This window comes from Schistocerca gregaria, chromosome 10 (assembly GCF_023897955.1).
Source record: "Schistocerca gregaria isolate iqSchGreg1 chromosome 10, iqSchGreg1.2, whole genome shotgun sequence".
Taxonomy (NCBI): Eukaryota; Metazoa; Arthropoda; class Insecta; order Orthoptera; family Acrididae; genus Schistocerca; species Schistocerca gregaria.
The window spans coordinates 133,231,425-133,249,172 of NC_064929.1; the positions used below are offsets into that span (position 1 = coordinate 133,231,425).

Below are 17,748 nucleotides of genomic sequence, written 5' to 3' on the forward strand. Positions count from 1 at the left end.
TTGTTGCCATGATGATATCAAATTAAGGAAGAAATGGAACTTAAAAATGGTATTTATGATGAGGTGGTTTGTTTTAATACAAGGATCATTCAATAATTAAACAGACAAATGTATATAGTGAAGCCAACGCCTAATGCAGGAAACTGAAACTCTTACAGTGTTAACTGCCAACCTTGCAAGGTGTGTTAGTCATTTGTTTGATTAATATTTATGTAAAAACATCTAAGGTCTCCCAGTGGTGTCCTCCATAAAAGAAAGAACTTTTGAAGAAAAGTGTTTCGTGAGCCAATTTTTACTTTTGGAAAGTGTTCAACCATCAAAAACATTCTCTCAGCAAACAGTGCAGTAACATGTAAGTTTTTGCACTTGGGTGGAAAAGTTTAAATGTGGCCTCAAAAGCATAATCAGTGAGCACCATTCTGTGATTCCAGTAGCAGTATTAGCATTAGCATTCTCAGCTCGTATTGATTCACATATCTGAGAATACTGGAGATATAAGTTCAACAAACTGCTTAGAAATTTGGATATAGCATATTGAGCCAGAGTCTGACCATCAAACCATGCAGTGGAACACCCTGCATTGTCTGTGTGTAAGAAATTCACAATGTAACTACTAACTGGTAAGGTCATGTTAATCATATTTTGGAGTACCTGCATTGTCTGTGTGTAAGAAATTCACAATGTAACTACTAACTGGTAAGGTCATGTTAATCATATTTTGGAGTAATTGTTTGCCGATGTTCTGTGATTTTTTTTATGAAGGGGAAACACTCTATATGCAACTTGTACTACTCAGCAAGAATAAAGCCAACTTTGCCCCAAAAAATGTCTGGGATGGCACAGGAATGCACACTACTTCTTCAGGACAATGCTCGACGTCAGTGGGCTCAACTACACTGGAAATTATTGCAGAAGTATGTTGATGGCCGTGAACTTATCCTCTTTACAGGCCTGACATTGTCCTTTCACATTTTTATCTGTTTGGTCCAATGAAACTTCACATGGCATCATGTTCTGTGGCAATGAAGAGGTGAAGAAAAAAGCACAAAATTGTCTTCAAGATCAAAATAAAGAAGTTTTCATTGAGGATATAAGAAGACTTGAATGGAGACAGAACACAAGCATAGACGTTGATGGGAATTATGTGAAAAACAGATAAAAATTATATTGATTTAATAAACTATTGTTGCTGTACAACTATTTGTGTGTTTGGTTGTTGAATGATCATCATAATACAAAACTCCACTGAAAGATGGATAGAAGCTGCTCAGCAGCAGTATTATTCACTTCTCTTCATTCACAAAATTTATTTCCCATTAACAATTATTTTCTTGATGATTGTATATTAAAATGTAATTGATTTTAGAGTTACCAAACTCATTATCAGGGCCTTTTGTAGATGCAGTGAAATTATTCACACCACAAGTAGTTGCTCGCAAACATTATCATACGTACCATCCAATATATTAGATGTGCTGATGGTACAGTGATATCATGTACACCACAATACAGATAATGTTCATCATTCATTTAGTAAATATGATCCATCAATTAAGTGATCACCTTCATTTGTTTTTAGGAGCACTCGTGTTCTTCATGTACATAAAAAAGATCTGTCAGATAAGATGTGCAGCAGTCTGAGACAGTTTTCTGATGATGCTGTTTTGTGTGGGAAAGTGTCACCACTGATGACTGTAGGGGTATTCAGGATGATGTGACAGGATTTTAATTTAATGTGATGAGTGGCAGCTTGCTTTAAATGTGGATAAATTCTAAGTTAATACAGTTGGACACGAGAAACATTAATGTAATGTTTGAATGCAGAAGTAATGGTATTATGCAAGACTTAGGCATATCAGTTAAACATATAAGCTTTACCATTACAAAATATAATGAGCTGGAATGATGCAGAAGATCAGTTGAATGTCTGGCTACAGTGTATTGGAATATATTCTGGGTGGGTCTTCCACAAATAAAAGAGGCTGTGCACAGAGCATTTGTGTGACCCATTCTCAAATAATTTACTGCTTCAGCTTTTGGGCTCTTCAGGAGGTTGAATTAAGAGAAGGCAAAAATGCAATTCAGATGTTGAGGTTAGATTTGTTACTGGTTAGTTTGATCAGTATGAAAATGTTAAGAAAATGCTCCCTTGGAGGGAAAAGATCTTTTTGTGAAACACTATGAGGAAGTTTAGATGACCAGCATTTGCAGTAGACTGCACAAAGATTAATTATAAGGACATTAAAAACAAAATAATGAAGCTTAGGGCATAAACAGAAGCATATAAGCTGTTTGGGAGTGGAACAGTGGAACTCTCCTCTGTGCACTGTACAGTGACTTGTGGTGGGTTTATGTAATTGTAGATGAACATATGAGAAGTGGAAATGTTAAAACATTCAAAGTGCCATTTGTTTTACAAAAATCATTTTTAGTGCTGTTGTGTTCTAGGTACTCTGTTGCATGTCCCTATACTTGTATCACCTGCAAAATTGTGGAGAAAATGTTTCAAACATTCGTCACTAGATGGCATGTGGCTTTTGTGCTGAGCAGTGCTTTCCTCTGGAATTCCGAGAGCCGTGATTCCAGGTCTCCTCCGTTTAGCTGATGCTCACTTTGTGTGAGAAATGGTGTTCATGCAAACATCTGTTTGCATATAAAATCTCTTCATAATGGAATAGATAATTTTAGTTTCAAAAGTAGTTGAAAATGCCAAAAAAGTCAACAGACAAAACAATATGTTTCTCGAAAATGTTATGAAAGTTCTTTTGTTCCTCAACAACTCAGGGAGTTCTACAGTAATTTTTACAACAAATGATTTCAAGAATGGAGTTATGAAAAAGCAGAAGTCAATACTGAAAGATCTTTTCTTGAATTTTAGTTTGTTATTCCCTTGGAAAGCCAACAGCCTTGCTGCAGTGGTAACACCGGTTCCAGTCAGATCACCGAAGTTAAGCACTGTTGGGCTGGGCTAGCACCTAGATGTGTGACCATCCGGTATGCTGGGCACTGTTGGCAAGCAGGGTGCACTCTGGCCTTGTCAGGCAAACTGAGGAGCTACTCGATTGAGAAGTAGTGGCTCCGAACTCGTAAACTGATACATGGCTGGGAGTGCAGTGTGCTGACCACATGCCCCTCCATATCTGCATCCAGTGGCACCTGTGGAATGAGGATGATGCAGCAGCCAGTCGGTAGCATTGGGCCTTCCAAGGTGTGCTTGGACAGAGTTTAGTTTTAGTTTAGTTTATTTATTCCCCTGTAAAAATTGGACAGACATCAGAAATGATTTTTGTCGTCTAAAATTCTACTAGCTGAAACATTCCTGCTGTAATTCTGTACTTGTATTATCACAAATAAAACCTAGTGCCCTGTATTAATGACATTTGAAACAAAAACTTTCTTATTGACACTTAGAACCCTGGTATTGCACCTAGAGTGTTCTTAATAAATTGTTTAACTTCTAATTTGTCCCATTATTTTTTGCAGTGATGAGTTGAGCAGCATAATTCCTTAGTATCGGAATGCCATTACAATTTTTGGAATATAAATAAATTATGTACAAAAAGAGAGATGTTGTCTATTAAGTCTCCTAACACATATGAAATTTGGCACTTAGAATCTTTGACATTTCCACACTTCATAGGTTCAAGAAGAGAACATATCTTAATGGGTAGTAAATTTTCTGAATGAAGATGACTTTCTGTAAGTTTTTCTCTGCACTTTCCCAAAACAATTCCAGATTGGTGCTGGAATTGTATTTTTGAGCTATCATGAGACACAGAAAAGTCAGGAGAAAACAACTATGTAAATGTGTCATTCGCAAGCAAAATTGCTCTCCTAGGTATTGATCAAACAATGGAAAATCCAGGATGGAGTGTAACAATATTATGAAAAGGAAAGTTGCTACTCACCTTATAGCAGAGTTGCTGAGTTGCAGATAGGCACAACAAAAGGATTGTCACAAATAAAGCTTTTGGCCACTAAGGCCTTCATCAACAATAGATGTAGACACACACACACACACACACACACACACACACACACACACACACACACACACACACACACACACATCTCACAACTGCAGCTCAGCATCTATGTTATATGGTGAGTAGCAACTTTCTTTCTCATAGGTTTTGTTGATTTTAGCTGTGTACCACTTTGAGCACATTTTTTTTTCCTTTTTTTCTTTTCTTTTCTTTTTCTTTTTAAATCCAAGATTGGCACATTTTGCTCAATGCATGTGGATACCAATGAAAAATTGTCATTATGGATTTGTAAATCAGTAATGACTTACAACAAAAGTAGATAAGGGAAGGTGATGGGATAAAATGATACAAGTGTGTTACACTTTGCTTCCGACTGTATTCTACGCAGTACTGAGTGAAAATTTTCTGTATCTCTTCAACTGTAATTTTTTCCTCTATTTTCCTGTGTGCATAGTTGTGCCTCATCTATGTGTAGGAAAACTAACTCATCCTTGAATTACAGGTTTTGTTTACCGCATAAATTTTCTCCAGTTTTCTTTCCATACATTATACTTTAATTTGCTCCTCTTAAGCCATCATTTCAGGCCTACAATGAAACTTGGGAATATAGCCAGATTTATTTTCACAAGAAACATGCCATTGTCAGTCAGAATGTTTTATTTTTCAGTTTAAGTTTAATGTGCTTTAGAGATATAACAACCTTTTCACATTTTTTGATGTTACAGCCACTTCAGTTTATCACCTAGCAGGAAATGAATGACACATTCCTTAGATTTCTGAGAAAAGCATATGAGATGAGATTAACAAACAAATTGAGTCTTATTAGTTGTTACCTACATTTGTCATAAAATGTTTATCTTCACCACTGGTGAAAAACTCCCACATTTGCATCTTCACTTCAAATGATTTCACATGTTTATGGCAATACTGCTACATGACTCAGATTACACACTTTAATTTGCAATTGATGGGTGTATGAAAGTAGCAAATAACATAATATTTTTGTTTATATTAACATATGATATAAAATAAATTTACTCAGAGTAGTAGCAGTTAAATTAAAAAAATTCACAATTGTAGTCATAAGTATGGTAAATTATTTGCAATATATGGAAGGTGTTCACCAACACTGAAGTTGAATGGCTGCAATAAAATTTAGGTAACTACTTAAGCAGAAAAATAAAGCTTTGTGACTGGAAATGGCATTTTACTAGTAAAAATATATCTAACCTTGAATGAGCTGTCGTGGATAGCTCATGATAAAATGTATGTAAAAGTAAAAGGCCATATGATTTGTGATCACAAGTTAGAGATAATCAACTTGTGTGCTTCCTTTAGCTTTTCTAGTTTTTTACTGCCTTCACAACATAACTGCAATTGCATCATCCATCCTGTAAAGCCTCATTCTATATTGTCTCTTCATATCACAACATATTCACTTTTTTCCACAGACTTTCATGTTACCAAGAAGAGCAGGGTTTTTCTGTGAAATTTAGCACATACTGTTCTTGCCACTTCTGTTCACCAATTTTGTCACAATACTGTCTGGGGGGTGAATGAGGGCATACAGTCCTCTCCTAGATTTCTGTCTCAGCAAGTAACTTTTTGTGTTCTGATAGCCTTGAAATATGTTATCAGGTAAGTAAATATCAATCTTGCATCCTCATTCCTTCCTGAGAAAGTTTAGAACTTTACTTTTCATGCTGCACTACAAGATTCCAGTCAGTGAGCAATGATTACAAGTTAAGCTTTAAAGGTTGGTTTCTGCAAAGGAAAAGAAAAGTGATCATGTTAACCACAAATTTTATGCAATTTACTTATCTTGCTTTCTCACTAATTTTCTGTTCAGGAAAGCAGGATGCTGAAAGGAAGGGTATATGCTGTTAGCAATGGGCCTCATTCATTCATAATTACCCATCACACTTCATAAGCACTCACCAGTCAAATGCTGGAGATATGTACTTGAAATTTTATGTCAGGTGGAGGTAAGAGCAAACTATTGCCAATAGTCCAATTTCTTAGAATGTTTACACCTGAATCTGTACTCCACTAGCTATATGGTGGTTAATATTTGCACCTTGTCTCTAGTTTTCATTGATGACACAGAGTCTTATTAATTAGAGATAGTGAATGGAACAGCAAAAACTGTGACAAGCATAAGAAGTAATATTCTAAGAACCATACAGTTTGCTGGACACTGATGAGGATTTTCATTGATGAAACTGAGAGTCTTATTAATTAGAGATAGTGAATGGAACAGCAAAAACTGTGACAAGCATAAGAAATAATATTCTAATAACCATACAGTTTGCTGGATACTGATGAGGATTTTCATTGAAATCCATGCAGTAATGTCTTCAGAACTGGAGAACAATTAGGATTTAACATACCATCAATGGCGAGAGAGGTGGAGCGCGAGCTTAGTTGGAGAAAGGATGGGATAAGAAACTGATTGTGTCCTTTTTTAAATGGATCACACCAGATCTTGTGATAAGCAATAGGGGGAAGCCATAGAAAATCTATATCTGGATGGGCAGTTTGAACTGTCCTTCCAGCTCAGAGTTTAGTGTCTTAGTGCAGCAAAGTAGTAGTTTTTTTTATCTTAGTTTTATCTTTGTTCTGTCTGAATTATGAGAAATCTGTTGATGCAATTATGCTCTAACATGACTAGTGCAAACTGAATGTCTCTTGCTGGATGGCAGTTTCCAAGTCTAGTATTGCCACAAGAGATACATGAACATTACACATAGAATGCTGACACTGCATTGACTCGACTCATCAATGGTTGGAGAAGTGTTTCATGCTGCTGAGATACATGATCTTGTTCCCGGAAACAGGAAAATTTTTATGTGTGGTGGACAGCCAAAGAATTTGTACATCAGACCTTATTTCTAAGTAAATACCATTACTTTATATAGTAAATGAAGGACACTTGATGACAATGTTGAGGAAAGCAAAGAGGAAGTGGATGAATATGAGATTTTATGAAATGGGTATTGTGTTACTCCAAGAACAATTTGACAAATTGCTTTAAGACATAATGTTAAATAGATATCCTGGAGTATACTACATTCTTTTATAATTCTTAAAATCCTTAAAAGAATCAACCATGATGAAACAGTCTGCAAGATATGCAAGTTAAATCAGACAGATGAAAAATTGCCTGACTTCAGGAAGACTTCAATCATCCCTATATCAAAGAAGGCAGGTGTGGGTATTACTGAAGTGTCAGTTATGTTAACCATAGCTGTAAAATAGGGACATGAATTATCTATAGGAGGATGGATTGATGGTTAGATGCCAGCTTTTGAAGGGATGGGGGATATACCAGTTTGGTTTCCAGTGAAATGTAGGCATGTGCGAAGCAATACAGACTTCGTGACTTATCACAGAAGATGGATTGAAGGAATGCAAACCAAAATTTTAACATTTTTAGATTTATACAAAAAAGCTTTGAACAGTCTTGAGTGGAATGCACAGTTCGTAGTTCTGTAGGTAGCAGAAATAAAATGCATAGAGTGAAAGGCTATTTACAACTTGTACAGAAACTGACAGCAATTATAAAAATTGAAGGGGACAAAATGGAAGCAGTTACCAACATGGGAGGGATAGATGGCTGTAACCTGTCTGCAGTGTTTTTCAATCTAGACATTGAGCAAGCAAGGGAAACACAATGGGTAAGTTAGAAAAGGAATTAAAGTGCAGGGAGAAATAAAAAAATTGGGGTTTGCTGATAACATAGTAATTCTGTCAGAGATGTTTAAGGACTTAGGAGATCAATTAAACAGAATCAGTAACATCTTGAACACACATAAAACAAGTGTAACGGAATGTAGTAAGATTTAGTCAGGTGATGCTGGGAGAATTATGTTAGGAAATCAGACATAAAAGTATTCAGCGACTTGCTTTTGGAGCAGCAAAACAGTTGGTGACAAAAAACATAAAGAGAATATAAAATGTAAACTTCCCAAAGCAGGAAAAGTTTTCAAAAGAAATATGTTGACACTGAATATAAATTTATGTCTTAGGATATCTTTTTCTGAAAGTATTTGTCATGAGTATAGCCTCGTGTGAAAGTGAAATGTTGATGATAAACAGTAGAAACAAGAAGAGAAACAAAGCTTGTGAAAAGTGGAGCTATGAAAGAACACTGAAGATTGGTTGGGTAGATCTGATAATTAATGAGGAGGACCTGATTTGAATTGGGGAGAAAAGAACTTTTTTTGGCCAACTTGACTAAAAGAAAGGTCAGGTTCATAGAAGCTATATTGTGGCACCAAGGAATAGTTAATTTGATAATGGTGGCAGTCAGGAAGATACCAGTGCTTGACTATGGTAAGAAGGTTCAAGTGCATTCTTCCTGTTATCTTTATATTTCTTTTAAATCCTATTGGAAGAATTGTTGTACCTCTTACTTATAGAATGAGGCAACAACTGTTGTTCAGACTTGGAAACCACTAGATACACTGCTGTCACAAGATAACTTGGCCAGATGCATATCCTGCTCTCAGACCCTGGAATATGTTTTCGAGGCAGGATCTGAGAGACTCCTTATTGCAATAATAACTGTATCCTTTTGCAGATTTGATGTTAAACTGTCAAATTTTAGCCATTTTTCATTACTAAGAAAACAGGGGCATATTGGTCACTTCAGTAACGAAATCACTCACAGATAGTTTCAAAATACTTGTAATAGAATATACCAGCTTCTCTTTTGCAAAGATCAGACTAGAGTTATGGATAACACTTGACACGAAGACTGAAAACTTATTTCCACCTATTTAATATGAAGAGTATTATGGCTTCAGTGAACAATAATGCAGGAAACTAGTTTTAGAAATAGTCAGATTTATATGAAAAAATAATGACAGTCAAAGCGTAATGGCCAAAAAATCATGATTAGAGAAGTACATTCTGTAGAACAAACATTTTAATGAAAATATGTCTTCCATTTTCCCCAATATTCTGAAAATGCACCAGAAACATTTTTGAAAGAGTTAATTTTTTGGGACATTCCTGTTATTTCTTTGTGTACATTTTTTAAAGTGTTATTTAAACCTACTGCTTGCACTAAAATGTTTAAATTGTGTGTTCATCTGCATGCTACAGTAAAAAATCAAATAAATATAATGCATAAAATACAGTTAAGAGAAACCAACCTTTAAAGATAATATTTGTCTCAATTTCAGCATCTATCTGTTCAATAATTAATTAGCTTGGGACAAAATATTAATTACTGAACTTTTATTACTATCTCAATTCACTTTTGCCAATAACCTCAGCTTTTGAAACTGCACGTACACAGAGCAGTAGTACGAAGCAAACAAAATTTTGTTTACAATTTCTCACTTGTGTAGCAATCAGTGCTGCACAGACGTGGAACTAAATTATAAAAGCTTTATCTTCCTTCTACGATTTGGGCATTTGTGCAATATTTAAGCTTTGGTGAATGTTTAAAACTTAATTTTCATAACAGAAGCACATTAATAAATATGATCACACCTGGAAAAGTTGCATCATTTATATGTTCCTGAGAAGCAAGAATTGGATGCCCTGGAGGCAAGCAAGGCAGGGGGAATTGCACTCTGCACGTTGGCAGCCCTGCTTGCAGCAGCACCGGGTCCGTTCGGTTACGTAAGACATCTGCAGTAGAATAAATTCATATGTGCAACTGAATACATCTCTGGTAGTGAGGATTTGTCTATTTTCTATCAGAAACGATACAGCAAGCAGTGTATCTGTTGTTGGTTACACAGTTTACTCCATGAAGCTAAGTACTGTGTAGCTAAGATAACAGTCTCATATGGCTCAAGACTTTCATGCTTAAATGAAACAAAATATTAGAAATGTAAATTTTTTCTGGCATGGCCAATATACTCTGCTTTATGCTTAAATTATACAAAGTCAATAAAGCAGCAGTAAGTCCTTATTCTTTAACTTCCACAGCATCAACTGTTGGTGCAGCTCCTTCTTCACAGATTATTTTGCCTGCAATAAGACACAGGGCTGTGAATGCGACACATATATAAAGTCAGGGCAATGATTTGTTTGTTGTCACAGCTCTGCATTATGCCACTAAATAACAGGTAGTGATTAAGGCTGGTAGAGACTTCTCGAGGTGTTTTATTACTAGGTAAAATTGTTCACATTGACAGTGAGTTTTGGCTACCTGAACAGAACCATTTATAGGTAACAAATTTATACAAAAGCATCAGTCTTCCATCCTAACACGTTTTTGTTTTCAAATATACAGTATTCAAGAACAGTACATTGGGGGAAGCACATGCTGGAACTAGTTAACAGTACACAAAAACTTTAGTAAAGATGTTTAATTGTTTCAGTACATTATTTATATTTTAGAAATGATTACCGTGACATTTCAATGAAGAGTGTGTGTGTGTGTGTGTGTGTGTGTGTGTGTGTGTCGGAAAAGACAACTGCATTTGTGCTCTTTAAAGTGGCCTGCTTAACTATTAGCTTAAAAACAAACAAATCAGCTTTTGATGTAGAGTATGCTGTGTTGAAGCAAAATTGGCTCCAGTTAAATCACAGAAATTTCTGTAAAAAGCCAGAGTAAATGTATACCAGGGTCAAAGGCTGGACATTAGATATTGTGTCTTTGTAACTTTTATATCAGAAGGAGAATGCAAGGTTGATTCTCAAAATATTCAAGGTCATTATCATTATAGGAGCCCAACAGAAAACCTTTTGTCTCTGATATCACTTAATGGACTGTGGTTTGATACTGACACATGATATCTAACAAAATGAGAGCTTTTTGTACTATATAGTGAACTCAAATATTTGGGTATCTATCTTGTGAATGAAGGTTAACACATTTTCTACCTGAGGTGAGGATACAGGAATGTTTGCAGATTTCTGTCGTCTGTGAACTTCATTTAACACATAGAGAAGAGCAACACAACAGCAGTTCTGTTTCTCATGCACTAGTTGAAGCCATCAACAAAAGAACAAACAACAATATTACAACAAGATAGAACTACTGATTCCCATCTGTCACATGTGTAAGATTGTATCTTACTGCAGTAATTGGCAGAAAATAGCTGTAGATCTGTTAATATTATGTTTGTATATGTTGAAATAATTATGGGCTTTGAAATAAAAGTAAACTGACAAGCTTACTCATGTGACAGGTAGCTAAATCATATTTCTAGAGTACACAACAAAATATGAAGCAAAACATACATTCATAAGGTTGCAAACACAACATTCTCACAGCTGTGAAACAGTTTTCACCACCAGTATGAACTGTATATCTATAAAACACACATATTAAACATTTAAACACTGGCTATTGCTAAGAGGAAGGCAACTTTATACCGCAAGCCAACAACTGCATCACACAGCAAGGGAAGGCAAGACAGCTAACACAGAAAACTGTCATTCTTAAGAAATTCTCATACTATTAGCATATTGTATAACATGATATTTTTCTGTTAATTACAGTTTGTTATGATGCTGTACATTGGTGTTTTAATTGTTTCTTTCATATTAGTATATTTTCAAAATATATACAGTCAACAATGAATAAATTTATTTCATTTGCATGCTACAAAGACATTCAGTGATACACTACTTTCTCTCAAACTAGGATGTTCCAATCCTGTATGATTCTGCCAATAAATTTTAATTTGTTATGAATTTCTTTAAAAAAATAGAGAGAGAAATAGATCTGTATGTCAGATCAATATGCCTCTGGAAAGCAGTGTGACTAAATATTAATTTATATCAACATATTAGATATGGCTGCATTTTTTTGTAATTTATGATGTGAAGTAAAATTATTTTCTTGGCTTTAACAGTCCTCAATTTTAATCAAAAAGATTACCATTATCAAACATTTTGTATTATCTTGCAAAGGATAGCGATGATTTTGTTGTAGAAACAACGCGTACTATATTGGACAAGAAACTTCTAAATGAATAAATGTAAAGGACTTTTGTGAGTAGTCGAGCATTTCAGCAGTCTCTAACGGTAAAGGTACTTTGGCTTTTGTTTGTCCATTATACATGAATAACCAGCTATTGTCGTAATTCATGTTTGGAAATTAAGGTACTAGTTTATGGGAATATTGTAGCTTTTGTCTACAAGTGTAACTACCTCATATCCTTGAAATTGCTCAACAGTTTTTGATGTTCAACTATGCCAAGAAAACAGTGAACTAAAAGTGTGTTAGTAAATTATGTGTGTTTTGTTGCTGTTGTTGGACAACATTCCCACAGAGCTTAAAAACTTTTTACAGCAATATTTTATTTTTATTTCACAACTTTAGTGCCAATGCACTACTTATCTTTAATTGGAAAACAGGGGCTTGAGTGGCTACATGACCACCATTCATGGATGCCTTGAAAATAGAAATAGTATTGCTTGCTTTTTTCATTAGTGTGAGCAAATATGGGAATATCTTTATTTTTACCAAAATAGTAGAATCCTGAATACTTCCTGCCACTGGAGAGCATTTCCTATCAAGGGAAGGCTTGGAAATTTCCAAGCCTGCAACTAATGAACACTACAGTATTTTAAAATAAATATTCCAGATGATATTTAGTCAGAATATTTAAATAAGTGCTGTCATTAAAGTTTTAAAAAAATATTATTTCTGTGTACTTTATAGTAAGAGTCTGATGGATTATAAAGTAGTAACAATTTTCTCATTATTGGTTTAAAAGTTCATTTATATGATGAATACCAAAGCAACAATAGGAAACAGATGTAACCATTAATTATTGTTCAGATGGAACTTAATAGCTATTCCTGTGTCTAGAAATGAGTCTAACGAGGTCACATAGAGAGTAAGTGATGTGCTTCAAAAGGTATTATATGCCAAGATATAAATAAATCTTTTGAGCTCCATGTACAGAGAATGAGGAAAGCTGCATACACATGTAACTTTGATGAAGGACAGTTTAAAATAAACCAGTATATGGGAAGGTTAGCATAGATGCAACAGTGTGATTAATGGCTTGCTTTCAGATGTTCAGCCTAGTTGTCGATTCCAACTGATGCATAATATTTTGTTAAGTGACCCATCCATCTTCTTCAGGTGTGGTGAGCTGTGTTGTGTTACATTTTCCTGCTGCCTGGAGTATAACCAGATTGTGAACTCTTTTTGATGTTGCACTTCTATTTATCACCATGTTCAATTTCCAGTGCCTCTTACGTTCTTTGGTGCAACACCAACAATATTTCACAATCTGATTAGAGTTCAGTCAGCAAATACACATAAAAACACAACTTACAGCATATGAAGAAGACGTCTCAGCTTAACCCTTAAAAAACACACCGTCAATGTGAAACTGAGAAAACGTGAGAGATCACATCAGTGGTCATGTAACTACAGAGATGGACAAATGGATGACAATGACAAGTCAGTGAATGTCCACATCTCATCTGTGAACTTTGATGTCCGAGACTTATCTGCACTGAAAATGCAGAATAGATGGCAAACTGTGGTGCAAATGAGTATGGAATACAATGTGGTTCATCTCACATTGTTGTGAATGAATGAGTATTGCAAACTAGACACACTAGCTTATGACTTATGGATGTGTACATGTTGAGATAAGGGCATTAATTTTGATAGCAATGGCACAGGAAAATTAATGTTGAACCATTAAACAATGTAAACAACTTCTTATAGTTTAGATGAAGCATGAATTTTGTTACTTTATATTGACAGTGGTGTAAACGTACATAGTCTTCGATGAGAGTACGTATGTAAATACAGTAACACAGAAGTACAGCAACAGGCAGTTGTGTATAATACTAAGGGGAAGGTTCATAAAATAGAAAGAAACTTCCACATGGGAAAAATATATTAAAAACAAAGATTCCAAGACTTACCAAGCGGGAAAGCGCCGGCAGACAGGCACATGAACAAAACACACAAACACACACACAGAATTACTAGCTTTCGCAACCGATGGTTGCTTCTTCAGGAAGGAGAGGGAAAGACGAAAGACGAAAGGATGTGGGTTTTAAGGGAGAGGGTAAGGAGTCATTCCAATCCCGGGAGCGGAAAGACTTCCCTTAGGGGAAAAAAAGGACAGGTATACACTCGCAAACACACACATATCCATCCGCACATACACAGACACGTATGTGCGGATGGATATGTGTGTGTGTGTGCGAGTGTACACCTGTCCTTTTTTTTCCCTAAGGGAAGTCTTTCCGCTCCCGGGATTGGAATGACTCCTTACCCTCTCCCTTAAAACCCACATCCTTTCGTCTTTCGTCTTTCCCTCTCCTTCCTGAAGAAGCAACCATCAGTTGCGAAAGCTAGTAATTTTGTGTGTGTGTTTGTGTGTTTTGTTCATGTGCCTGTCTGCCGGCGCTTTCCTGCTTGGTAAGTCTTGGAATCTTTGTTTTTAATATAAGGGTAAGGTTCACTGCACTGCACCCATTCAACCTTCTGTTTAGGCTGAAGTTACGGAAACTCTATGGGCTGCATTAGTATTATTGATGACCACTTGTATTTCTAGGTGACTGATGAGTCTTTCACTAAGCATGGCAATTTTCATGTTTCATGACCAGAATTGTACAGTGCCTCACAAAATAAAATTATTAATTCAAGTTGAAATAAAAACAGTTCTGTACACAGGTGGAACGTAATTCAGTGCCTACTTAGAGACAACCTATAGGATCAATTTAGTAGAGAGTTGGAACAAAGGATGAGGAACCAGTGGCAGCGTAAGGCCTCAAAGTAGTCTCTTATACCTGCTTTACCTGTTCAAGTGGTAGAAGGAGATACGCATGTTTAGGTCATAGTCAGCCATACAGTTTTAACTTATGATGTTATCAAGTCCTATTGCTTTAATAAAATTCTTTCTGTCATCAAACTGCTGCAGATTGTACAGACATCACTAGTTTTCACTCAAATACTAAATGGGCTTTCATTTTTTGTAATTACATTCCCTATTGTTGGGTAGGACAGACTGTGTGAGATATGGCTCATTATGCAGGTACCTTTTTTAAAATTTTGTTGTACCGCATAAAATTATTATGATCTGGGAGTGGGTTAAAGATGTTCCAAACTGGAAGTATTTTAGAGGGAATTAGTTGTATGACATCATAATGCTCATATATAGCTGCATAGCCAATTGTGATATTTGACAACCAGAATATTGTCAAATAAAAGACGATGTCCTTTTTCTTAAATGTGATCTGTTATTGCTGATTTGTGGGATGATGTAGATGCAAAAACTTCTTGTGATCCTTCAGAGATTTTTGGGTGTTTTATGCAGACCTCAAGACTGACTTAGTAATGTCTCTCTTCATGAACTGACTGAAAGAGGTCGTGCAATGGTTAACACTCTGGACTCATATTTTAGAGGATGGCATTTCAACTCCCCTGTGGCCATCTAGATTCTGAGTCTCTGTTATTTCTGTACTTCATCTAAGGCATATTTCAGAATGGTTGCTCTGATAGAAACACCATTAATTTCCTTCCCCATCTTTCCACAATATGAACTTCTGTTCATTTCCAATGAACGCATTGTCAATGGGATGTCACACCAAATGTCCTCTCTTCTTCAAAAATTGGCTTAATTTCCTCACTGTGAAGTGAAGTTATTGTGGAGCTGGATGATGCCTTGTATGCCATTGGTCAAGGCATTTGTTACATTTCAAGTGGAAACACTGCTACATCATGCTGATGACATTAACTGCATAACCCAATGGACAAGGTGAGCTGTTTGAGTCCTTACCACATTCTAGAATAATGTGCAGTACTAGGATTGAGATGTAGGGTTCCTAATTGGGAATTTCCTGTTCTGGCATTTGCCTTTCAACTAAGGAAGGCCTTGTGGAAATCTTGGTTAGTATTGGGGAAGTAGAACTATGTTCTGGCATTTGCCTTTGTACTAATGAAGGCCTTGTGGAAATCTTGGTTGGTATTGGGGAAGTAGAACAATTTTTTAATTTACTCAAAGGAATCTAGCAATTGGGCTTTTTTAAAGATTCTGCCAAGATGCATTTCGGAATTCCACACTGATTTTGTTGTTTTAATACAGTAATGTATTTATTGCCAGTATGCCATCTGCATTGGCTCTGTGGGCAAGTGCCAGACAGCAAATCTTTAGATACTAGGTTTGATCCCCATCTGTTTAGGATATTCGTGTCACTTACCAGTTCTTTCACTTCTTGCTCATGCTGCGTCATGACATAGCTAGTATCCATGTTTCCTTAGCTGCATTGTATGATGATGTGTGCACTTTCTTGCACTTGGCGAATGCTCGCCTTCGTGAAGGTTAGTCACAGAACTGCTGGTCACCTGAAGTGTAGGTGCATAGAATGGGAGAGGTTGGAAACGAGTCCTGCACTTGCAGCTTTGCCACACTTATGCATTGCTCTAGTTGGTAGTGCCCACTTGAGAGTGACTGGGCAGTACCTATTTTATTTGAACCACATGATATGCCAAATGAAGATTTTACTAAATCGATGCTGTGAGGCTGTACATTTGTATGAGGGTTAGTGTTGCTTTCAGTAAACTGTCACGGTATTTGAAGTATGAGCAGAATAGCTGTGTCAGCAGGGCATGCGCTACAGCAGGAGTAGTGGCAGGTTGGTGTTGGTAGAGGTTGAGGTACTCACCGACACCGGGGTAGGGCTGCATACCCGGGTATCCGGCTGCGGCTGCTGCCGCATGCTGCAGGGCTGCCGCCTCACCGTTCACCAGGCCCTGTGCTGCAAGCCACACAACACATGCCGCATGCAACACATACCACACCACACCACACCTCTCGTGCAGGTCACATCCATAACATCTATAAACCCTACCAGACACTGGTACTGACTGTAAAGGGGGCTTAGAAATAATTGACTCACAACATAAAAACTCAAAACGTCCCAGCGAATTAAAATTGTGTGCCAGAGTGGGACTTGAACCTGGGACCCTTATCCTTTTGTGGGCAGGATACTGGCAGAAGTAAAGCCATGAGGACAGGTCAAGACTCGTGCTTGTGCTTGGGTAGAGCATCTGCTCGTGAAAAGAAAAGGTCTTGGGTCTTAATTCCAGTCCAGCACACAGATTTAATGTGGGAGGAAGTTTCATATCAGTGCACACTCCACTGTAGTGTGAACATTTATTCTGAAAATAATCACCCAGTTGTGGCTTACCCACATCTCTGTAATATCCTTTCTACCAGAAGTTGCTAGTGCTGCAAGTTTCACAAGAGAACTTCTGTGAAGTTTGGAAGATAGGAGATGAGGTACTGGTGGACGTAGAGCTGTGAGGACTGATCACAAGTGATGCCCAGTTAGCTCAGTTGGTGGAGCACTTGTCTACAAAGGAAAAGGACCTGGGCTCAAGTACTGGTCTGGCACTCAGTTTTAACCTGCCAAGAAGTTTCATATCAGTGCACACTCCACTGCAGAGGGAAAATTCATTCAGGAGAATATGATGTCACTGTCTTTTTGCAACTATGTCCATGCTCTGCAAACCATTGTGACTGCATGCCAGATGGTACTTCCCAATGTAACCCTTGCTAGTCCATTCACGTATGGAGTGCAGGAAGAACAATTGCTTAAATGGCTCTGTGAGTTCTGTAATTAGTCTAATCTTGTCTTTGTGATCCCTATCGGGGCACTACATAGGAGATAGTGCATATTACGAGAGTCCTTAGTTAAAGCCAGGTCTTGAAACTTTGTAAGTAGGCTTTGTTGGGATAACTTCAAGTGCCTACCAGTTCAGTTTCTTCAGCATCTCTTTGTAATGCTCTTCCATGGGTCAAACACTCCTGAC

General features: G+C 36.7%; 1 protein-coding gene across 6 annotated transcripts in view; it reads right to left on the reverse strand.

The window, feature by feature from the left end:
- The window catches only part of LOC126293440 (CUGBP Elav-like family member 4), a 669,441-nt gene that overhangs the window by 101,150 nt on the left and 550,543 nt on the right, over positions 1-17,748 (reverse strand). For 3 of the 6 annotated variants that reach the window (XM_049986670.1, XM_049986671.1, XM_049986668.1), the window contains 2 exons: positions 16,599-16,691; positions 9,489-9,629 (listed from right to left, as the gene is read on the reverse strand). In XM_049986670.1, the coding sequence (XP_049842627.1) occupies positions 9,489-9,629; positions 16,599-16,691 (234 nt within the window). The remainder of the gene's footprint in view (positions 1-9,488; positions 9,630-16,598; positions 16,692-17,748) is intronic. The other 3 variants (XM_049986672.1, XM_049986673.1, XM_049986669.1) reach the window with 1 other exon arrangement.